A 25,616-nucleotide genomic window follows, 5' to 3' on the forward strand; every position below is an offset into this window, starting at 1 on the left:
TCAGCTTTGGAGATGAGGTCTGCAAACATTTGTGGCTGACTGTTCTCAGAGTTAATGTCATTAAAGCAGCCAATGAGTGTCTGGGAAGCAACTAGCTGTTCTTTTTTTATTCAGTAGATACATAGTCCTCTTACCCGATGACTCTCAAATTTCACTGTGTGTAGGAATCATCCAGGGATCTGGTTAAGAATGTAGAATCTGATTCAGTAGGTCCGGTGTAGGGCTGAGATTACGCATTTTAACAAGCTCTCAGTAGCTGCTGATGCTGCTGGTCCACGGACCACAATTTCAAGAGCAAACTTTAACCAACATGAATGTTATGGACATTGAGTTCAGGTAGACTTCTGTAATGAGCGGGCCACGAGGATTGTTCTAGAAAGGTCTATCTGCCTCAGAGAATTCTCTTTTATTCAATTAGTGTGAATGTTACTTTAAGCTGGGAAGAAATGCCATGAGCACCTATTTTGCCAACTCAAGACTTTCTGACTACAGCATCATTGACATGTTGGGCTTGGTAATTCCTTGTGTGGGGGACCCTGGTGTGCACTGTAGGGTGTTTAGCAGTATCCCTGTCCTCCACCCACTACTAGTACCCTCCCTCATCCCAGGTTGTGACAATTAAACACACCATTAGACATTTCCAAATATCCCCTGGAGGGCAAAACCCCACTGTGCTTACATGGAATCACATGGCATCATATTTGTTGTGTTCTATTCCAGAGTACCTGAGTTTATAGTTTTAATTGACCACAATGTGGATGTAGCTCACAACTCTAAAGTCATCTCCATGAGGGAGAACTATTTAAGTGCTAAGACTAAGACATTTCACCTTCCCTGCATGGCTGCAAGAACATGATGCCTTTTCTTTCCTGACATTTAGGATAGTGGGATGTGTGTGTCCAAACATATATATGTACATGCGGGGGGAGGGGGGGTGTATAACCATAGAACTTACATTGAAACCACAGATATTAATATATTAGACACATTATAATATATGTTTAAAACAGTAGCAAAATCTCCCCCTTTACTCTTATTTTCATTCAAGAAATACGTGTGGAACTTTGGTGTGGAAAGTATGGTACTAGATATTTTCATGATGAATTAGAGAGTGGCAAAACTCAAAAGAATCACTGAAGTGCTCAGTGTCAGACACTTTAATATTTTGACTCTTGCATACACTGGAAATTAAAAGTTAATTTAACTTTTTAAATTTATTTTTGAGAGAGAGAGACAGAGTGCAAGCAGGGAAGGGGCAGAGAGAAGGAGACACAGAATCCAAAGCAGGCTCTAGGCTCTGAGCTGTCAGCATAGAGCCCGACGCGGGTCTCAAACTCACGAACTGTGAGATCATAACCTGAGCCGAGGTCAGATGCTTAACCAACTGAGCCACCCAGACGTCCCCAAAAGTTCATTTAAATGTTAGCTTTGAGTTAACACTTTTTTAATGTTCTGAAACCTTTCTTTGGGCTGTAAAAAAACAAAACAAAACAAAACAAAACAAAACAAAACAAAACACCCTATCATTGTCAACCACTTGTTGTTTCCCTAGTCAACTTACTATTGATATAATTAGAGAAGTATGACTCCTGGAAAACATAAATATCTCCCAACCATAAAGAATTCAGTGGTGTAGAAAAAGCAGTTTTCCTTTACAGGAAGAAGACTTTCTATGAGCATTATTTTGTTGGGATCTAATACTCTGGTAGATGCAATGGACCAAATTCTTAATAACATTTGCATATGGATACTCAATAACAGGACAAGGTAGTCAAAACATAGTTACAAGGTATATATCAAACCAGAACTACAGGGCATCTTACATTTTTCATAATTAGTGCTAGAGGAAAGCCCCAGATACTGTCAGCTGTGCATATCACAAGCATTGCTTTGTTCCTTGAAATTCAAACTTTTACTTGAAAGTTGACAAGAAGCTGTTTTGAAAAATATAATCCAATAACTACACCACCATATTTCTATGCCAATATTCTTGCTAGAAAAAGAAAAAGAATCTTAATTTAGCATCTATATTACCTAGGACAGTTTCAGCTACAACTAACGAAAAACCTACATAAACCGGCTTAAACAAAGAGCACGAGTATGTTACTTTCCATGCATTCGCAGACCCCCTCTTCTCCAAGAATATATATCCTCACACTTTTTGGCCACAATGGATTGCATATTCATCTTAAACCAATCCCTCTCAAGTGGAGTCTGATCCCAGTGGCCAGACTGGGTGGAATGAAGCAGGACTTAGGATTTATCCAAAATCCTTTGGCCACTGGCACAAAGCTGAGGCTCTACAGAATGGACCAAGGGAGAGGGGCACAGCCTAGTGGTTAAGAGCATGGACTCTGAAACAAGCCTGCCTGAGTTTAAATATGGCCTTGCCATTTGCCAGTCTTGTGTCTTGAGCAAATTACTTAACCTATCCATGCCTCCATTTCCCCATCTGTAAAATGGGTTGTTGGGAGGATTAAATGTTAGCATCTGTAAAATGCATAGATCCATGCCTGGCACATATTAATTGTAATATGTGTTTGTTAAACAAAATGCTCAAAAATGTTTTTTTGGTACACAGTCAATATGGCTCAGCATCTTGGAGTGAACCAGCTTAACTTCCTGGTCAAATTGTTGGAATGGGTAATGCAGTTGAAGAAATCTCTTTCTGAAGCAATTTGCTTCTCAAGCTATTGTGGATAGTCACTTATTGCCCTGAGGGAACAAAGAAATAAGAACCCCCTCACAGAGAGTCCTAGTCCCATGAGGTTTGTTGTCCAAAGTCTAAGGACATTTGACCTTTATCTGGATGAAGAAGACACTGCAGAGGAAGGAGCCCAAAGAGAGGAAGGCAGAGACATAAAGATGCTGTGTCCTTCACTCTGCCACTCCCCACCCCACCACCATGAATGTCTTCCTCTCATTAAGTGAGAGAAAAAGAATTGCAAATTGGCTAAAAAGAAACAAAGCACTTATTTAAAGGAAGTGTTACAGGCAGAGAGCCAAAGCATAAGATACTCTTAAAAACTGAGAACAAACTGAGGGTTGATGGGGGGTGGGAGGGAGGGGAGGGTTGGTGATAGGTATTGGGGAGGGCACCTTTTGGGATGAGCACTGGGTGTTGTATGGAAACCAATTTGACAATAAATTTCATATATTGGAAAAAAAAATAAAAGAAGTGTTACACAAGTCTGAAACTTGAGCAGTTGAAGAAGAGAGGCGTTAGTTACAAAGTTAGGTAAATGAAAACAATTTACACAGTTCTCTTTGAAGCTGAAGATAGATAGATCGATCAGTCGGATCTAGCAGTTGTATCAGTAAAATGGAAACAAGTTCACAATGTTGTGCCCTTCTTGGAATGAATTCTGAATGAGTGAATGGATGAACAAATGAATGAATGAAAGGCAACTAGCTGTCAGAAGATCGTATTTTGGGATAAGGGCTCACTTTGGGCACCAGGAGCCCTGAGCAATTGTATCTTTAGACATTCTCAAGAACGTCCCAGAGCGTTCTTGGTCTGCTCCTACACCTTGTGGTGGCGAAAACTCCACCATCTGTCAGCATCTAGCACCGTCAGCCCTCTGCCAGCAGGTGGGCTATGCTGACTCCCCAAGGCATATCCAGAGAAGGCTCAGCAGATAGCAGCACAGACATGAACAGTTTCACAGCTGTGAAGTGTCTTATGTCTCCAGGGGCTGAAGGCTGCCCAGGATAAATGGGAATGGATACCTACATGGCGTGCGGCCAGGCCCGACACCATTTCTGTCGGGGGAACGATCCCAAACAGAGCTCTATAAATGGATGTACAAAGTGGCCATAACCTTCCCTTACAGTTCCAGCCACAGAGGGAAGCTCGGCCTCATCTCACTCAGACCCTGGGGCACATCCTCCCACTCAAGGGTCCCTATGTCAGCGGCTGTGAGGGTGTGAAGGGCTGGTTTCTTTTACCTCTTGGTCACCTCTTGTCAGTCATTCCACAGGGTGAAACTAAACCACACAAAACCCCTTTGCCCACTCATGCTCAGTCATTCCGGACTCACTTTTTCCTAAGACACCTCATTTGAGTGTACCCGGGACCTCCCCGAAGCTGCAAAGTCATGCCTGGGCCACAGACTGCCGAAGAAGCAGCCTTGAGACAGGCTGACTTACAAGTGTCATTATATATGTATGAATACCACAATTCTGTTGTAGTTTTTTTGGGGGGGAGGGTAGTTTTTCTTGTCTTGATGACTTTGTTGATGATGTATTATTTTTATCAAGGTAAGATTTGCATGCAGGGAAATGCCCAGATCTCAAGTGTACTATTGGCTAAGTTTTAGAAAATGTATACACTCGTGTAGCCACCACCCCAAATAAGATAAAGAACACCCCTGTCATTCCTGGAATTTCCCTCATGCCTCCTTCCAGCCAACCCCCACCTTCCACTGTTACTGTTGTGCCGATTTCTACTGCCATCGATTCATTTTAAGACTTTACTGGGGTGCCTGGGTGGTTCAGTCAGTTAAGTGTCCGACTCTTGATTTCAGAGCAGGTCACGATCTCACAGTTCGTGGGACTGAGCCCCATGTTGGGCTCTGCACTGACGGCATGAAGCCTGCTTGGGATCCTCTGATCCTCTCTGCCCCTTCTCTGTTCATGCTCTCTCTCTCTCAAAGTAAATAAATAAACTTGAAAAAAAAAAAGACTTTACTTCAGTTGCCCTTCACTGGATTGGCCTTGCACTTAAAATAAAATCCACTCTCCTCACAAGACCTTCATGATGTAGCCTGACCTCTCCAACTAACATCGATCTTCTTGCTCGCTATGAAATTTCTCAAACTTGCCAAGCCCTTTCATGACCCTGGGCCTTCCTACATACCCTTCCTCCTCTCTGAGACTCTCCCAGCTCTGTTCCCTTACATCGAGGGGCTGGCTTTTTCTGTCCTTCAGGTCACAGCTGGAAAGTTCATTCTAGAAATTCTACCTGACACCCCCGCTCAGTGGGCATCCCCGCCCTTCCCCCCAGAGCCCATTTACTCCATCATTTCCACTTCTTCCTTTCCTCATTGCCCCAGCTGTATGCATGCTGGCTTGCTGGCTACCTGTATCACTAGACTGTCCACTGGCAGGCATTCACTCATCCATTGATTCCACAACATCTGCTCAGTATTTGCTCCGTGCCAAATGCTGTTCAAGGTGCTAGGAATGCAGCAGTGATACAAACAGTATCTTTGCCCTACTAGCTTCCATTCTAGTGGGGGAAACAGGCCATAAATGAATAAGCAAATAAACAGTTGTAGGTCAGATGATGAAAAGACCTATGGAGGACAAGAAAGCAGGGAAAGGGCAGGACTTCTCAGGCCAGCAAGTGTTATTTTCTATAAGTAGTCTGAGTTCTCCCCAATATGATGACATAGAAACACAGACTTGAAGGTAGACAGGGAGCAAAATAATTTGTGTATCTGGGGCAGGGGGGCATTCTAGGCTTTCAACGGCAGAAACATGCTTGGTGTGTTCCAGAAACAGGAAAGAGGCTAATATGACTGAAGGGGGATGGGTGAGGGTGATTCTCCCAGTGATGGAAAGGAGAGGCTCTTCCATGGGCAATGACGGATGCTGCAAGGTCATTTTGAACAGACTGTGCCTTTCACTTTGAGTCAAGTATGGGGTGGAGAGAAGGAGGGTTACTGGGAGGTCAGTTAGAAGCTACTGCAATCATACACTGGGGAGGTGATGGTGGCTCTGGCCGTAGAAGTAGAGGTGATCATATTCTAAACATTGAGTCAGCAGGTTTTGCTTCTGGACTGGATGTGGAATTTGAGTGAAAGGACATGAGTCAAGGCTGACTCAGGAGGAGCCGATCTGGACTGGGGCATTAGCTCACTTTGGGATGTGCTTAGTTCAGGGTGTCTATTAGAAGTCCACATGATACCTAACCCCACTCCCAGGAACACCAGGTATGTGAATGTGGAGTTGTGGGGAGACAAAACTCAAGGATGGAAGACACATCTGGGAGCTGACAGACAGCCTACGGGTACTCTGTAAATACACAGCGCTGAGTGGGATGTCCATGAAGGCGGCATTGTGTCTCTTTTGTTCATTGCCTCATACCCAGTGCCTAGAACACTCAGGCGTGCGATGTGTAAATGAATGATCCAAGCAACAACCCACCCGCGTTCTTTCCTGCGAGTTGCTTTACTAAGCTACTGTTTACTCTCTTACAAACTACATCCACCATATCCTGAAAAATGTCACTAAGTTATGGACACCGAAACACCTCAAGGTGACCTTATCCATTTTCTGCACACTCAGATGTACCTTTCACATCTTGCTTTCATCTCATTAGAAGGCAAGCCCTCGCTTATTTGCATTCATAATTCATAGGAAGACAGAGGGTGCCGTTTAGTACAAAGCCATAGGACAGAGCGGATGGCACCTTCATGGAGCCTGCCCTGGAATCTGGAAGCTGACGTCTTCACTCCTATCTCACTGCCAATGGTCGCCTTCTGTCAAGGATAAAAGGTCTCCAAGTGTGTGTAGTGAAGGGAGCACAGAGCCACATCTGCAAAACTCAAACTGCAAACAAGCCCCTCCGGCTCCTGTAACACTAACCGCCTCTGTCACTGAATTCGGAGTCACCGAAACGTGACTGTCAATGTGTCCGCATTTCACTGCTAATGCCTTGTTTACTCTGCATTATTAAAACCTTCTCACTGCAGCTGTCTCGTATTAATGCCCAGGTTCACAGCAAGTTGGTACCTGTGGGGTTACATTAGGGTCACAGACATTCATAGGTATCCGATACAGAACTCTTAAGACATTTTGGATTCTAGTTTGGAAATGTAAAGGATGGAGAGAAGAGAAGAGAAAGTAGGGCCATTGGAGTGGCATCACGGTGCCCAGCCAGGAACTTGGGCAATGAATTTTTCAGGAGCCGGGGAGGCTGGTACCTTTGCTGTGATCCATTTCTCGAGAGGAAGCAGGTGCAGAGGGGCCTGCCCCCAGTCCACCCACTCCCTCCCAACAGCTCACTTGTTCTTGATGAACTGTTTTTCTCTTTTCACGCCACATGCCCAATAGTCTAGGGAAGAAAGTCCTGCAATTTAAGGAACATTTATTGGTTCATGTTGCAAAAGGTAGCCCTTGCAACACATAGTTCTTTATTGCAGGTTAGTTACGATTTTTGACTCCAGTTCTAGCTTTATTCCTACATAAACCCCACAGAGTAAGTGGAAAACTTGGCCTTCTGTTTCCAACATGATTTAAAATCACCTGGTCATGTGTTCACACCTTTTGGAACTGTCCCTTATGTCCCAGGTGTCTTTTTTTCCTCTCCTTTACTAACTTCTACATCCAGTTCGATATGCAGCTCAAATGTCTAGTTGACAAGGAATATTTGCTGGTTTGAATTCCAGCTCTGTCAATAGACTGGGTGACCTAGGTCAAATTAGTTATTCTTTCTTTCTGTTTCACCCTCAGTTGTAAGGTGAGATGGAAGATGTTCATTCCATAATGTGTGTGTGACTATAAAATGGGATAAGGTACGTATAAGACTCAGCACGGCACCAGACATGCTGCTGGGCTGGCTCCGATTTATTAAGAATGATTATTGTTTTCTCTGGCGTGGTGTGGACCCATGTACTTCCAGATTAGCAGGTTACATAGAAAGGACAGTCCCTCTGACAACGTCTCAGATGTGTCACATTCCTTTCTTCCTAGACTACACACCATGAAACGGTGTTCACTCTCTCTTCCCAGATGAATAAAGAAAATAAGATTAAACTTCTCTGTATAATTGAATCACAAGGATGGGCTCCTTGCTTGCAAGGGCTGTTTCGGAGGAACTTCCTATTCTTTGCAGACTCTCTTATACCCTGTATGGTTAGGGCACCTGAGGTCAGATGATAGCTATGGACATAGGAATTGGTGTTGGCACAGTGGAGGGGGGGGGGTTGCTGGAGAGGAAAGCCCCAAAGGTGCCATTCCGAGTAGGCTTACCAGCTCTGTAAAACCCAGATTACACCACTCCACCACACTCACCCCCAGCTCCAGGAGCAGCACGGCAGAGCACGGTGTGGGTTACTGCTGTCCCCTTGCTCTCCCAGCTGCTGTGGACCTCTGCTCAGCCGCCAACAAGGAGTTGGTGGAGGCTAGCGGGGGCTCCCACCACCAATGCTGAAAGGAGTGCACAGACTCATTACACTCCTGCTCAGTGTGGTTTTGTCTTTATCCACCCTATCGCCTTCCTTCTTCTTCCTCCATTCTTTGGGATTGGGGCAAAAAGTGTAGGTGTGATCCTCAACACGACAGTGGATCTAATGTAAAAGGTTAGGGACTGAAGGCCTTCTGCAAAGCTATGTCCCAGAGCAAGGTGTTGCTGGTCCCTGTCTCACCAGCAATGAACTATGCTTTATCCTGGACAAGAAATGGTAGAGAGGGGAGGGAGAGCAGCTATGATGGAAATGAGGGCTGGAATAGGGGCAGGGGTGGAAACTGTCCCATCAAAGTCCACTAACACCTCAGCAAGGGTGGCTGCTTTATAGCCTGGGACATGGGCCAGGGGGATGTTGATGGAGAGATGACTAAATAATGGGGCTAGCTGTTTCTTAGAACTGATGCCATCTAAGGTCAATTCAAGACCAAAACTGTTTCCTCCCACCCATGAAGGTAAATTAATCAAGGCATGCAAAATAGCAGTGAAATCAGCCCTACAGTTTGGACTCAAGAGCTCTGGCATCTTCTATTAAAACAAACAAACAAGAAGACAGGAGGAGGAGAGAGATCTGTATCCCACAACAGATTTGGGAGGCAGGCTCCTTTTTGGTTTCAATTTTCACAATTCAACACTTTTCTTAGAATCAGTATCAATTTTCCTTTGTGCACAGCTCAGTAATTCTGTTTGGTAAAACAGATAAGGTCAGATAATGCAGTGGCCCCTCAGCTATTCCCTCACCTCCATGATGATGTTCATTCAATCATCACGGAAGAGGGATTATAATTGCTATAACTAAATTGTTGTGCCGGGAGAAAACTGTATAAGGGAGCGGCTTAACAATGTGTCAGCCTGGGCAGCAGCTCTCTTGCTAACTGTGTGGCCTTGGAGAAGTTACTTCGCTTCTCTATGCCTCAGTTTCCCCTTGTGCAGAGTGAGGATCTCACAGCAGTCTCATCTTTCAAGGGACATGAGTTTTTTGTTTGTTTAAATTTTTTTAATGTTTACTTTTGAGACAGAGAAAGACCATGAGTGGGGTTGGGGGAGAGAGAGAGGGAGACACAGGATCTGAAGCAGGGTCCGGGCTCTGGGCTGTTAGCACAGAGCCCGATGTGGAGCTCGAATTCACAAGGAGTGAGATCATGACCTGAGCTGAAGTCAGACGCTTAACTGACCGAGCCACCCAGGCGCCCCTCAGGGAACATGAGTTTTAAAGTCAGTGCTTAATACGGTAATGAATTACAGACAAAATGTGCTGTTTCTTTTAGAGCACCAAATGAAATAGTTGAGCTGCACTTAGGAACTGCAGATTATGAAGAACAGTAGTTTTAAATACTGTGAGTCTAGGACAATAATTCAAAGCACCAAGATGTTTTCCATCTGATACACACGGGCCCTAAGAGGCAGTGGGAGAGTGGATTTATAGCTCTCAGCTCTCTTTCTCCATCGGGGACACACACTTTTTGGTTCAAATGTCAGGCAGAACTGCCTGAAATCACTAATCCACACTCTCTTCCTTTCTCTCACCCTCCCTGTTTCCTCACCCTCACCTTCTCACCTTCACCCTTTCTTGAATTCCAGCCAGTTTGATGTAGTTGCACTACAACACATGCATCAGAGGGCCTTTGCGAGAAGTGGCTGTGACGGTGGGGGGTGGGGTGGGGGGGCAGCATTTCCATTTCTCTTCAAGAGCCAGCCTACTGACAGTGAAGCTGTGGAGTCAGCTGACCACCCCCGGCCACTGCCCCTCAGGATCCACTCTTGCTCGGCAGCTCCCAGCCCGTTCGAGCTTGGGGATACCAGAGCCAGGCCATTCCTGCCCAGTTTGGTTTCCTCTGACGGGCAGGGCAGTCTCTGCTCTGGGGCTCTCCTATCAATTGCCCTGCACGCTGACAATGCCATCCAGTCCTTCTTTCCCTTCCATCCTTACCCTCAAAGATGCAGACCAGCATTGTGGTTTGAGGCTCTCCCCAATTCTATCTTGTCATCCGTTTCCCAGAGGACCTGACCTGACACAACGTATAACGTACAGGGCATAGAATAAAGGTTCTAGAGATGTTAGGTGTTAGTGTTATAATACCAATTGGATTTGATAAAACTAATAACTTCACTAACAGAAGACACTTGTAGAGGCACATATTCTCATGATGACCTGATCCAAGAGTCCTCAGTAGACTCTTAGGCCTTGCCTAGCCTGTATCCATTTCTCTGCCCCTGTGGCACTATTCCAAGAACATTCTGCTCTTTCTAATGCTTCACTGTGTGGAGAGAATTTCAAAACCACTAGAAGATTTGGTGAAAGCTACAGAATTAGCTGGAAAAATGGGCCTCCACAGCCCTTCGTCTTGGCAAGAACAAACACCGTGGTCCTAAGAGCCTTCTTAAAACAAGTATTGATGAAAGCTACCTTCATTAAACAACAGAGCCTTTCCCAGGGGAGTTCTGTGTGAAGTCATTATGGTCTACCTAGCGTGTGGATTCCTGGTGCACACGGGACATTGATTAGTCTTACTGAGGGAAATGATGGTCAAGGCAGCAAGGGAAACACATAAGGGTCTCTGAACACACCCATCAATCTGCAGCCCTAAAGCATGTCCATTAGAGCAAAACCCTTTTCAGTGACAGGTTCCACAAATACTGTTGAAAACCCTGTGATGATGACAGCTATAAACTCCCTTCTCCTGAGACCTATGAGGCTGGTTCTGATTCAGCGACCACAGACTTCACAGAGCAGCTATCAACGGTATGATAATGGTTTGTGATAAAGGTGCTGTTGATGTTCTGCTGAAAGCAGCAGAGAAGCAAGTGACGATCAACAGCAATTAGGTGCTTAATAAAACTGCTTTGGAGATGCTGCTGCTTGAAAAGATTGTCATGGGTGGCACAAGGGACTCAGCAATCAATCCCAATGAAGCCCGTGCCTATCTTTCTTTTTGAAAGCACTTCTTCCATCAAACACAAACTGTGAGACTTTTGCTGCCTCCGAAGGAAGGAAAATCAACTTTGATCTGATTAGTCACATAAAAGCCTTGGGCACAATAATCACCTAGGCAGACCTTGGACACACTTGAGTCAAGGCTGAGACCGGGGAGAGGGCAGAAGAGGAAAATCCCAGCGAGGCCTGCAGGTTTCACCCAGTCTACACAGCCAACGGTGACTGGGTTTCGGCATGGACTTCTGTAACTATAATTTGTGTGTTGCTAATAAAATAACTTAGAAAGGGCAGAGGAGACAACCATCACAACCCTACACTCACCACCTTTCAGGAGGGGGAAATTATTTCAAACTACTAGGCAAAACAAAAGGGATTGTAGTTACCTATCTCTAATTCTAGGTTGATACACCTTTTGTACCAGAAAAAAATACTGGCTTGAGGACATGACAGACTTGGGCCTGTGCCTGGTTCTGAGCCTTCCCTAGCTGTGTGGCCATGGGCAAGTTGCTTCTCTTGGAGACTCGGTTTCCTCATCTGGAAAGCAGAAATAAGAATAACTACCTGACAGGGTTTTGTGAGACAAAATACCAACATGTATGTGAGAGGTCTCAGCATCTTGTCCTTACAGATTTAAAATCAATCCACAAAGCTTAGCCTGTATCTGTTTCTCTACCCCTGTGGTATCATTCCAAGAAGATCATTCTGCTTTTTCTAATGCTTCACCGTGTGGAGGGAATTTCAACTATCATATCACATGTGACAGATGTGCAGCCCAGAGAGCAAAACTGCTGGCCTATATTTACCATTAGCCTTAAGAAATAAAAAGAAGGGATTTTTTTTTTTAATATTACAGTTGTAAAATCTCACTCTAACATTAAACAGTTTTGGAAATATCATTAAAAAAACACAAGATGGCTGGGTAACTTCATCATAATAATAGCTAATATCTCATTATTAATTACTTCATTATCACTTCAATATAGACACTATTTTAAGTAATCTATATCGATTGCTTCATTTAACTCCCAAACTACTCTATGCGGTAGGAACCATTCGTCTCTCTCTTCCACCTTACAGATTAGAAAACTGAGGCACAGTGAAATTTTGTTTGCACAAGGTCACACAACCTGTAGGTTAACAAAGGCTAGTCTCATCTACAGGCACTTTGATTTCCAACCCTGTGTTCCCACAATTATGCCAAAGATGGGACTTCTAGAGTGGCTACTAAAGTTCTATTTCCTGACCTGGGTGGTGTTTGCTGTACATTTTATTCATGTGATCTTCTGAATCAGTTTTATACTATTAAAAAAGCATTTTAAAGTAATAATACTAGTAGCTAAAATTTTGCCACTCAATGCTCTGGCAAAAATGGATGTGTTTTGCAACCATAGGCACAGAATTATGGTTCTATAATATTGTAACATTTGTCTCTCAGGGCGCCTGGCTGGCTCAGTAGGAAGAGTGTGCAGCTCTTGATCTCAGGGTCATCAGTTCGAGCCCCATGTCAGGTGCAGATATTACTTACATAAATAAAACTTAAAAAAATATATTTGGGGGCACCTGGGTGGCTTAGTCGGTTAAGCGGCCGACTTCGGCTCAGGTCATGATCTCGGGTCCGTGGGTTCGAGCCCCACGTCGGGCTCTGTGCTGACAGCTCAGAGCCTGGAGCCTGTTTCAGATTCTGTGTCTCCCTCTCTCTGACCCTCCCCTGTTCATGCTCTCTCTCTGTCTCAAAAATAAATAAACATTAAAAAAAATAAAAATATATATATATATATTTGCCTCAGTTGCTTAGGACAGTGGCACAGAAGAACATGGAAATTGAATTTTCATTTTGTGGTCTTAGGTGCTATTTGGTCACCAGAGTCCATTGGAAATGGGGAAATAGTATAAGGAGAGTAATTTTTATTTTGACATGCTGAATCACTCTCTGCCTTGACTATATTTTTCTCAACATTCATTTGCTTGTCTTTTCATGTATTTGTTCTTAATTTCTCTTGCTCATACTTTCTCTTTCTCCTTCTCTTTCTCTCGTCCCTTTCTCTTCTTAACCTCAGATCCACACCCTTCTGATTCCCTTCTCCGTGCCTCTCTCTCCTTTGCTTTTCTTTTCTTTTTTAATGTTTATTTATTTTAGAGAGAGAGACAGAGACAGAATGTGAGTGGAGGAGGGGCAGAGAGAGAGAAAGACAAATCTGAAGCGGGCTCCAGGCTCTGAGCTATCAGCACAGAGCCTGATGCGGGGCTTGAACCCACCAAAGTCAGACTTAACTGACCTGAGCCAGAGTCGGACTTAACTGACTGAACCACCCAGGTGCTCCCTTTTTTAATACATAAATCATTTCTTGTTGGTCTTATTTATTGAATATTATGATGGATTGCTTAGTCTTCATTAAAAAGTATTGAATAGATTATATACAAACTTCAATTAATCCTGCTGACTTAAGTTTCCATTGCCACATGTACTCCCTGATTGACTTCTATTTCAGTAGCTTAATGGTTCCCAGTTATTAAAAACCTTTTGTACCTTAAGAAAGCTTAGGACTGGAAAGGTTAACATGTTATGGCCTAAGAAGAAAATAAAGTATATGAGCATAAGTTGCCCAAAGTAATCCACTTTCTCCTCACATACTTCTTGCTTTTCACTCTCTTGTAGACACCCAACAGAGAAATCACATGCCAGGGATGTTTCTTAGCCTATGACACAACGGAGCTTAGTCTTGCTCATTAAGGAGATCTGTGAACACTGAGAGACTCCAGCGCTTTATGTAAGGATGGGCCCACAAAGGCTGGGAGTGGCCAGAAAGATCATCCCCTAAGCCAAGGATCTCTGGGCCTCAACTCCAGAACTAATTTGTGCACTAGGACATGACTCAAAAATCTTATAACCAGGCAGAAAAGTATGCATGTGTGTGTGTGTGTGTGTGTGTGTGTGTGTGTGTGTATGTGTGTGTATAAATTTATATACACATAAATATATATATATATACTTATTTTTTTAATGTTCATTTATTTTTGGGATAGAGGGAGAGAAAGAGCATGAGCAAGGGAAGGACAGAGAGAGGGAGACACAGAATCCAAAGCAGGCTCCAGGCTCAGACCTGTCAGCACAGAGCCCAATGTGAGGCTTGAACCCATGAGCTGTGAGATCATGACCTGAGCCAAAGAAAAGTTGCCCCCAGAAGAGTATATTTTAAAAAATCCCCTTCTCTCTGCTAAAGAGACACTTGCATTCTTTATTCAACAGCTGTATATAGGGTGCTCCTCAGTGTAGCACATATCATCTTCCCACCTGCTTAAGTACTGGGTACTCTAGCCCTTCCCTAATCAACATGGTCCACAGCAGATTCTAAGAATTCCATGGGGCCCTGCCTTCCCCTGAACCTTGGAAATAAAGACCCATCACATGGCACCTTTGTAACAAATCCCAGTCCCCATCTCCCACTTCAGGTTCTAAGACTTCCTGGACCCTCTGGGAAGTCACAGCCTGATCGGTACCTCGGACAGTTCCACTATATCCACTGGGGAGCAGCATATACCTGTTGGATTGTTCTGTAAGCAGGCTGGGGTCCTTCATCCTTAACCTCTTCCTCTGGTCCTGAGAACACTATTTCTTCTTCCTCCTCCTCACTTTCTTCAGAACAGGAATCAAATGCATCAGCATAATATTCTTCAGCCACAAGCGGGTCTTCCGGGATGTCTGAAATAAAGAATAAACAGCAATCGAGTCCTACCAGTCATTAAAATTGTAACAAATCTAGGATCTCCTATATTTTCCCAGAGATGTATATTATGTTTGTGCTGATAAAGCTCTCAGGAGGGTAGAGCTGAATCTTAGCTTCCTGAAAGTATCTGGTTGAATGTAATAAATACTCAGCAAAATTAAACCCGTAAAGGAAAGGAGGAATGACTCTACCAGCAACCATATTTTGAAGGTGGAAGAATAAAGCCATGAAACAAGAAGAAATGATCTCTTGGAGGCATAAATCTTTATTACAAAGGAGGGGATGTAGGAGCAGAAGCAGGATGAGATGCCTTGCATGCAGGGCTCTCTTACACACCCACACAAAACTTCTGCAGAGGCAGCTGGAGTAGAACTATGACAGCACTCTTCCTGGGAATTTCTTTTTTAAAGAATAAGTGGTGAGACCAGGTAAGATGCATAGGCTATACAGGAATGGCATTTTGGCAAGCTGGGGAAAACATTACGGTTCTTTTTTAATAGGCTATGAAGGCTTTTGAAATGGCGTTCACTCTGGGACCCTGCTTACTTACATCTATATGTGGCATTTATTGTTTTTAAAAAGGAAGGATCACTCACTTAAGTTGATGCCAAGAAGTGACTACCTAAGTTACATGATGAAATGTTATTACTAACTAAAAATATAATCGGTGTTTATAATGGTTTCAACCAAGAAAGGCCAAGACTGGATCACAAAAAAACAGTGATATCAACTCCAATTTACTAATGAAGGCCTAGAAATAGGGAAATGTCCTTGGGGAAAGGAGCAAATTACAGAGTGACACCCCACCATATTAAAACCATGGGCATTTTAGGCTCTGCACCATTGTCTGATTTATAAACAAAATAATTCTTCTAAATAAATTCTTCTAAATCATAACAAACAGCACTGTTTTTCAACCCTCTGTTGCTACTCTGTGTTTCTTGGGGGGGGAATATGGAATTTGGCGTCAGAGAATCAGGTTGGAATCCGGCTCTACTGCCTCTTACAGGAGAACCTAGACAAGGTATTTGAACTTATTGAGCTCCAATTTCTCCAGTAAAACTGGCATAAGGGTAACCTTGCAGGGTAGCTGGGAAGATTCAGTAATATGATTCTTATGAAACCACTGTATACAGGGAAGCTTTATAAAATGTTCACTCAATTTCCACATCTGTAAAAATGGACTTTTCATTAAGTGATTCCAGAATCCTCTGGAAGTAGGATACTTAGTAGAGGTAGAGTTCCCTGATAGTCTGACAGCGGGGTACTTTAAAATCTTCGCTAACTATGGTTTCCCATAAAACACAAGAGGCCAGTGCCATGACCTCAAAATTAACTCAAAATACAAAAATTACATATATTAAAAAACTGTCTTTGCCAATTCCTTAGGAAGGGGCACACTGGGGCTCCCATACTTCTGGTAACTCCAACACAGACTGTTTTCCCTTTAGATCACTGGTTTTCTGTTGAGCAGCAAATGAAATAGATTATTTGTATATGGGAGCCATGTTTTATAAAAATCCTGACTCAACTCACACTCAGAATGGCTTGAGGAGTAGATGAAGCATATATGAAATATATGAGCAAGATAAGTATATGAAAACTAATAGCTCCCAAGTAGATAATTCAAGTCTCTAGTTTTGTCCTCAAGTAGGGGCATTTCTCACTGAATGGAATGGTGGACAGGACCACACGACTTCCCATCTCTGTTCCTCCCCCTCCACCTCTCCCTCCATCTCTGCATCTCTTTCACAGACTTGTCCACTCTGTCTTCTTCTTCCCACCTCCTCCTATTTCCTCTCCCTCTCCCCCCAGAGGCTCTCTGTCTCTTTGACAGTTATTCGTTCATTTATTTATTCCTATTTTTCTCTTTCTTTCCCTCTATTCCTCATCTCCTCCACGTTAGGCCAGAATATTTGCTTTCAAATTTGACTGTGACACAATAAGAAGTATCATTTACATTGTTTCCCAGTACCCAGAAATGTGCTTATATTTGTGTATGAACATAAATATATTTGTAGTTGAAATGAAAGTTTCATGCATCCAGATTTACCCTTACTAAATATGACAATTCTGGTCTTTCACAATCTATTCAAGAAAACTGTTTTAAATGCTAGTTGCAACTTGTTGATTTCTCACCACACAATTTGAAAAACACTGGTTTAGAATGCTGGCTTTGGAATCAAAAAAGAGCTGCATTTAAATCAAGGCTCTAATATCAGCTCTATACCAGCTCTATTCCTGCCCTTCAGCTTTCTCATCTGTAAAATGGAGATGATAATGCCCATCTCTTAGAATTGTTGAGAACATTAAATAGTATAACGGATGCAAAGCACCATGCACGTTATGTACCCAGTAAATGTCATTACTAACATTTACCGTAAAACTCTGTACACGTTTTGCCTGTAATACACAACACCAGGAAGAAACAGAAATATTGGACAATCACAAATATATACACAAAATAGAATCACTTCTCAAAATCCATACTGTACCCAACTCAAATGGGTAATAAGGCAAAAGGCCAAATCCCACAGCCAAATGGTTCTCTTGATAAATACTGAGCCCCACCTCCCATAACATGACTCCTTGTGTACAGAGTCTTGGTTTTAGAGGAAAGATTCCCTCTCTTGCCAAGGATCCCCTCCCAGGAAGGAGAGGAAGGAAAGAAATGGTAAGAGGAAAGTGCCCTCCTGCCACTTGTCCCTAAGTCATAAAGCAGACGGGGATGAATTCATCTCCAGTATTTCTTAAACGAGCACCACTATCTTGGTACAGCTCAGAAAAGAGATCATTTTCAAAAGGAAAAGTCAAAAGAAATGTAAGTCTGCTCAAACTGTGTTTGTCAAGCTGTGTGTTTTTCTTATGCGGGCCCAATTTGAAGCCTTGTTAGGCTAAGGCTCATTTCTCCTGTCACTGAGGGAAAATGGTCTGTGATAAATAGCTTTAATTTCCTCACACCCTGAAGTCAGCCTCATAGCAGATGCACTGGAGCGGCATTCCAGATCTCTACTAGGCTGGGTGGGCAGCGACAATGTGTTTATGAAGGAATCCAGTTGTGGCTGCCTGAACTTGGGCACAGTTGTTACAGATCCGTGCTGGAGAAAAAGAGAAGCAATCACCCTGTTCCATGAAAAGGAGGCTCTTTGCCAGACCCTTCAATTAAGACCCTAATAAATCCCCTTCTCTAAGACTTAAGTGAATATCAGGACCACCTGCAGGGCCTGTTAAAACACAGATCACTAGGCCCCACCCACTTGCTGATTCAGTAGGTCTGGGGTGAGGCCTGAAAATGTGCATTTTGAACAGGTTGCCAGGGGATGCTGGGGATGCTGGTCTGGGGCACAACGTCCAAACTGTTGCTATAGGATGTGACTAATTCAAATAAAAGTACTATCATGTATTATTATATAGAAGCACTATAATAGAATATGGAAGACTACATCTTCCAACCTTATATGTTATAGACCAAAAAAATGAAGACATAAGCTTTACTTTAGAAGAGTTCAAATTGTTGTACCATTAGCTGTCACGATCTCTGTGGAGTTGTAGGGCACTCTTCTCATTTTTACTGATGGAGAAGAACAAAGCTGTGAGTGAGCAGTCCAAAGTTAAAGCACTTTACAGTTTGCAAAAGCACATTCACATCCATTATCCCATTTAATCATTGCAACAGTTATTCAAGTTAGACCAGGACATTTTTATCATTTTTTTGGATAATGAAAGTGAAGCTCAGGCAGGCTAATAACCAATTGAAAGTCACAGAGCTGTATGCAGGGTGGACACTAGACCAGAACACAAATAACCTGAATCCTATCTTTTTTTCACCGAATTGGTGCTATTTCATGGTTAGCTAGGAACGTTCGTCTTCGTTAGTAAAACCACGTCATGGATAAAAGGTGTGATTGTCTTCCCCCATCACTCTGAAAGATGTTGGACAAGGGATAGGCTTTCCACTTAGGAGACGGGAAAACTGAAACACTTAGTCATCCTGGTAAAGTGTCTGAAAGGAGCTGGGAATATTGAATGCCAAGGGCTCTCCCTCAGACTCAGCCCAGCTGTCACTACCCTCAACCTCAGATGTGCTCAAACTGGAGTGTAAACTCGGATTGCGTGGAGGCCTGTTAAAACAGATTCCTGGCCCCATGCCCAGTGTTTCAGATTAAAAAACTGGTGGTCTGGGCGGGGGTTTGGGGGGAGTGGCAAGAAGTCTACATGATGCTGCTGCCGCATCTTGGAGAACCATTGCTCTACCTTACAGGACCTTCAAGGAGAAAGTGACACACAGGTGTAATTGTTGAATGAGAATTTCCCTGATACTTCATATATTATTGTACCAGCCCTTTAAACTTCTCAAATGATCAGAAAAATGCACTAAAGAATTTATTTTTTATTTTTTAAGAATTTTTTTAAAAGAAGTAATAACATAAGAACTTTGCCTAAAGTCAAAGCCTCATTTCCTTTAGAGGAACTTAGTGATGTGGAAGGAATACCTCAACCTGTGCACCTACCACCACGCTGAATGATTCTAACCATCTGTATGTCTTGAGTAAATGCATGTCATGAGTTTAGCACAATGGTTCTCAAACGGTGTTACCCAGAAGAGCAGCAACAACATCACCTGGGATATTACTAGAAAAGCAAATTCTCAGGCTTCCCAGACTTGCTGAATCAGAAACTGAAGGAAGTGTCCAGCAATCTGCATTTTAATAACCCCTCCAGGGGGATCCTGATGCAAGCCTAAATTTGAGAACCACTAATTTTGCACAATGACTGGCACTTTCTGCTCAAATAAAAATAGCTTCTACAGATATCCCCAGTTGATAAGCTCTTGGGAGGCAGGAGCCAAGACGGTCCTGTTCCCCACGATTTCTCAAACCCATGGCTCAAAGCAGACACTCCAGGATGCTCTGGTTTCTCTTCAGATCTATAAATCTTTTGCCTTTTCAAAGCAGACACTCCAAACTCAAAGCTTGCTGTCCAACAAATGAATGCCTACACCTCTAAGAGATAAGCACTTTCAAATTTCATGCAAAGAATTTCCTAATCTTTGTTTTGGGGAAGGGCAGGAAAAGGGCAGTGGGGGACATAAAGATTTTTTCCTCCAATAGTGTCAGAACTGATTGGTGACCAAGTGACCTGTGACTTGGGAAATCCAACAGATTCACTCACCACTTTTCTGCCCCTTCTCCTAGGAAGTCAACAATACCCGCAAGGTATTTTTTTTTTAAACAATTTTTTTCCAATGTTTTTATTTACTTTTGAGAAGAGAGAGACAGAGCATGAGTGGGAGACGGGTAGAGAGAAAGAGGGAGGCACAGAATCAGAAGCAGACTCCAGGCTCTGAGCTGTCAGCACAGAGCCCCACGTGGGGCTTGAACTCACAAGCCGTGAGATCATGACCTGAGCTGAAGTTGGAAGCCCAACCAACTGAGCCACCCAGGCGCCCCTCCACAAGATATTTTTAAAATGGTTCTCATTATGCCTACCATCTCAGGGAAAGCATCTCCTTCTAAAGAGAGGATGTTCTCTATGTCAGCTGTGGTGGGGCAGCTGGGGGTGAGGAGGGGATCTCGTGGCAGGCAGCTGCCCAGACATGCCCTTCTTTATTTTTCCTTTCTTTCCTAGTTTTCTGAAGTGGGCAATGGCTTTATCTTGAGCCAGAAAATATTGAACAAAAGCTATAATAAGAACAAACTGATCTATTGTTAGATCTTGATGTGGCCTCTAAAGACCACATTCTCACATTACAAACTGGAAGCAGCGGTGCTCAGAATGACAATAGTTATTATTATACTGACAGGGCAGTTCTCCAGATTTCTTATTTTCCTAAATATGGCACTTGTGGGTGTGAAAAAGATCGCCTTAATCCATTTTTTTAATGAAAACATTTTAAATAAAAACATCATCTTCTCATATGGCGGAGAAACCTATGATTAATATGCCACAACATTCCCAAAACTACTGGGTGAGAGAATGCCTTGAGAAGGCACTTAGGTGCAGACACTGTCTCTGCTGAGCTGCCTCAGTTTCCCCAGGGAGCTCTATCTTGTGTAAGGTGCAGGCAAATTGGCATGAAAAAACCCACAGAAATTGAAGCCCAAGTTAACTGGTGATGTCTGCTGCTTCTGAGAGATTAAGAGGATAAACTGTAGGGTCAGGCTGAGGTTCAAATCTGGTCTCTGCTGCTTATTGGCTCTGTGACCTTGGGCAGCTGATGTCACTTCTCTGGTGGTTTTTCCCATTTGTATGTGGGTGTAGTGAATACTACTGACTTGCCACCCAAACCTCCTTACCAGGCGCACCCCAAAATATAACGGACACACTCATCCAGCTGCTGTGAGCGCTGGCTGCTGTGTTAGTCTCTGCTGGGGCTACCGAAACAAAATCCCACAGACCGGGGACTAAAACAACATTTACTCTCATCGTTCTGGAGGCTGGAAGTTCGAGATCCAGCTGTTGGCAGGTTTGGTTTCTCCTTGGCTTGTGGGGGGTTGACTCTCTAGCACTGGTTTTTCAGGGTCCTAATCTCTGATCTCCTCTTCTGATAAAGACACCAGTCAGATAGGATTAAAGCCCACCCTAACAGCCTCATTTTAAATTAATCACGTCCTTAAAGGCCCCATCTCCAAATACAGTCACATTATGAGTTACTGTGGGTTAGGGTTCAAAATATGAATTTTAGGGGAACATAATTCAGCCCATAACAATTGCTAACAGGGCACAAATGCCCTTCTCCAGAAAATTGCTCTCAGATCAAAGAATTTCCTTATCAAAGAGGTTATGTGTTCCCTCCACCCTGGAGCAAAGTCCTGGCCAACGACTTAATGACTCAAGTGGACCTGGCCCCCTCGTATCCCTCATGCTCCAGAGCTTTCTGTGGGTCTAGATATACCCTCCCCCTGAAACCAAGAGCTCTCCCTCAATAAAACACATACACCAGAATAACCATTTCAGGCTCTGCATCTAAGGAGCCCAATCAAAGACTTGGGGGTATTATAATAATACCTTAACCCATAGCTGTAACATACAATTCTATACAAGGTGGGTGATGTTGTGCAATGATGTAAACACTTCTTAAAGGAAAATAGTCAGATGCCAGCAAGGTCACATTCTTTTATGTTATACACTTATTCCCTCAGACTTTCTACAAACAATACCTATGGACACTGCTAAAGTGAGTCATTTGTCAGATATAAATTATATCTCAGTCACATTTTTTATCTGTTGAGGTCTAATATACTTGCCCTGCTCAAAGTTTTCTTTTCTTTTCTTTTTAAAGTTTATTTTTATTTATTTTTTGAAAGAAGGAGAGAGAGAGTGGGCACATGAGTGGAGGAAGGGCAGAGAGAGAGAATCCCAGGCAGGCTCTGCACTGCCAATGCAGAGCCTGATGCAGGGCTCGAACCCACAAACCATAAGATCATGATCTGAGCCAGATCAAGAGTCAGATGCTTAACTGTCTGAGCCACCCAGGCAGCCCTCAAAGCTTTCTTAAAATGCTCTATCTAGCACAGTGTCTAGAACGTAGTAAGTGCTTAATAAATGACCATTACTATTCCCTTAGCAGGTAGAGAATGTTTGTTTTCTTCACAGTTTTCATACCAAATATAAGTACCTATCATTCTAATTTTAGTAAACGTGCTGCTGAAGCAGGCACCCAGCTGTAAGCATTTAGAAAAATACCTGACGAGAGTGCAGGGAAAGACAATATGATCCCTCTGCCAGAGACAAGAAGAGGACTTTGGCCTTACTCCAGAAAAGGGGTTGGGAAGGAGAGTAGGAGGGGTCAGAGCCAGCAAGCTGGTGGCACATCAAACACTTGGTGTAGTAGGCGAGAGACCGGGTTTGCTGTGTGAATCAAAAGGTGCCAAAGGAGGCCACCAGCCTCAGAACATGAGATGGAGGTGGACGGAGCCTGCCCATCAATTACAAAGAGAGCTCTGGACAAGCTTCTGTTTGAGTCAAGCTTCCCAAATCTTGGGACAGGGCATCCAAACTGATGTCTGGGTTACCTCATCCTTGGTACGTCAAAGAAGCACTCATGTATAAAGGGTCAACAGCAGAGCTACAGCAAACTCCCCAGGTAGAGGCGACGTGTCTTTCAGGGAGACAGCTGGACTCCACCATGGCTGAGTCCCCAGCCTTTCATTCTCCCAGCAGCTAATAAAGGTACTAGGTCTGTCACCCTTGGACATATCTTCCCTTGCACTGTTAGAAGAAAAAAACTGGCTCGGAAACCTTGCTGTTTTAGAAAAGGCATTTTGCCAATTTCTAAACTTCAACATATACTGGGTTTATTTTTCCTTTTCAATTTTTAAAAGCCATCCCTCCCTGCACTGTGAACCATGAAACAGGTTTTCAGGGTTATTCAGTGAGTCATCAGCGGGGCCAAGTTCTCAGGGTGTCCTAGTTCCCATCAGCAGCCATTAAGATTGCTCATGGGAGCTCAGAAGTCCTGGAGGGGGAAGGGTACACTAGGAAAATAATTTTCCATGTGAATCATCCCCTTTTATGGATACCACGGGTCCCTGCTGGAGGGCCTGGAGAGGCTGTTACTCCATATTCCAAATGCTGCTGCATCTCTATTTCATTACAAAGAGCCCCCTTCTGGGCCTGTGGGAAGCAACTGCAATTTTCAACCACCATAGTGTTTAGTGGGGCTGGAGGCTTACAGCAGCACATTTGCTAAGGAACATTTTGAACCAATGTTCAGTCCAGGGAAAGATATGGACATCCCCCAGTGAAATGAACACACTCATACTCCAAAGCAGAAATGAACACTCCAGATAATGTCTTAACACACAGCTTTTGCAATCACCTCCAATCTTAACACAGGATGCCACAAATTCTGCCTAATGCACTCACTACCATGTCTCTCTTCCCCATCTGTCTCCCCCACTGCCAATAAAATGGAGTATGAAATCTTCAGCTTGGCAGTCCAGGCCTTCTATCACCTGGGTGTACTCTCTTTCCCAGACCTGTCTTCTCTTACCAATGAATTCCGTAGCTCTCAGTTAAAGGTATGCACCAAAAGGGATTCTGATTGGGTAGTCCTGGGCTGGGTCCAGGCAGTTTTATTTTTCTGATGCTTTCCAGATGGTTCTCTCATGTACCTTTAGATCAGGACCTTGGCTTTTGTGACCTGGACTCTACATTTTCTCCTGAACTCACTCGTGCTTTCTAACCTCATTCCTTTCAAGAGCTCTCCTTCCAGAACTGCCTTGTCCAATATGGTAGCCACCATGCACAAGTGGTTATTAAAATTAAAATTAATTACAATGAAATAAAATGACAAATTCAATTCCTTAGTCACACTGGCCACATCTCAAGCACTTGAAAGCCATCTGTGACAAGATCATAGAACATTTCCATCATCACTGACAGTCCCACCAGACAGTGCTGTTCTAGAGTGTCCTCCTTTATATGTCTAGCTATGCTGGACTACAGCCTCCAGTTTGGATTTGCCTAGACTTCTTTGAAACCCTGGGATGTGGGTCACTTCACCTTTCTGACCTTTTGTTCCTCCTCTGGACAGCACACCCTCCACCACCACCAATCCTGATCCCTGCAAACAAGAAGGTACAACTACAGGCCCAGAGGTTTTCTGACTCTCAGTCCTGGACTTAACAGGGAAGAGGCAGTGACTTGATCCCACCCTAATGCTGGGCCTCCTCTGCATGTGCCCAGAGCCACTTCAAAGAACCTATCAAATCAAACCTCATCTAGCGGATGCCTTTTCCACCTTCTTTTATATAGGACCAACAAGTAGAGTTTTTCCACCCATTTTTAAAGTTTTTATTTAAATTCTAGTTAGTTAACATACAGCATCATACTAGTTTCAGGTATGCAATATGGTGATTCAATACCTCCATACAAATGGAATATAGAATTTTCATAGATATTCATCTCCCTCCCTTCACCCCAGAGAAAGGTGGCTCATGGACCTCCTAGATCCCCAAAGTAGACAATGTGTTTTACTGCATAGCAGGTATCACATCTACTTTATTAATCAGATCACTAACTGTAAGTGGAACTAAAGCTCAATTACAAACAATATGTTTATAGTCTTGGGGACATGGCAGTTGCTTGGTTTTATGTCTTTTTGATGTTCTCTTCTCTCACACGATAAGCTATAGGTTAGTATTAATAGTGTGACCTATTCTAAAATAAAGTTTCAAAACTAAGGCTAAAATTAGTCTTGTTGATTAGCTTAGCCGGCAGCATCACACATGAGGCTGTGAAAAAATTTTCTTAGCCAAAATGCATATTCATGACCCTTTTTGTAAGGAGAGCTAAATTAAGTACAGTACAGTGCCTTTCTTATATATAGGACTGCAGGTTCTGCTATGAGGAGTTCTTTGGGTGACATCTGTTTGAGTGTACAAAAGCCTCCTCCCCCCCCCCACCCCCCACACACATGACAGAAATAAAGTCCCATGATCCATTTGGAAATAGGTCTCCCTCAAGGTCTAAAGTGTGTGCTTTTATTCTACATGCCAATGTGATTCTCCCTTAGGCAAAACTATAACATTTCTCTGAACTTGTTTTTCTAGTTTAGAAAGCAAAAGTCAAAATAAGTAGGTAAGTTTGTCTTTCCTCCACCAGATTCAGAGAAATAAATACAGGCCAGAGAATCTACCCTCTCAAGGAGAAATATAGGGAGACTGAACAGAGACTCTGAAGGAGTTGGTACTCCCTGGGCCTTAGGGGTCTCATCTGTAAACAGGGGACAGTAATAATTCAGCACCCTAAAAGTTGGACA

The 25,616-nt window shown here is 43.3% G+C and overlaps 1 protein-coding gene across 3 annotated transcripts in view; it reads right to left on the reverse strand.

Moving 5' to 3' along the window:
* The window catches only part of NEK11 (NIMA related kinase 11), a 278,031-nt gene that overhangs the window by 99,061 nt on the left and 153,354 nt on the right, over positions 1 to 25,616 (reverse strand). For all 3 annotated transcript variants that reach the window (XM_049629822.1, XM_049629821.1, XM_049629823.1), the window contains one exon: positions 14,666 to 14,826. In XM_049629822.1, coding sequence (XP_049485779.1) covers positions 14,666 to 14,826 — 161 coding nt within the window. The remainder of the gene's footprint in view (positions 1 to 14,665; positions 14,827 to 25,616) is intronic.

Source organism: Panthera uncia, chromosome C2, assembly GCF_023721935.1.
Source record: "Panthera uncia isolate 11264 chromosome C2, Puncia_PCG_1.0, whole genome shotgun sequence".
NCBI lineage: Eukaryota > Metazoa > Chordata > Mammalia > Carnivora > Felidae > Panthera > Panthera uncia.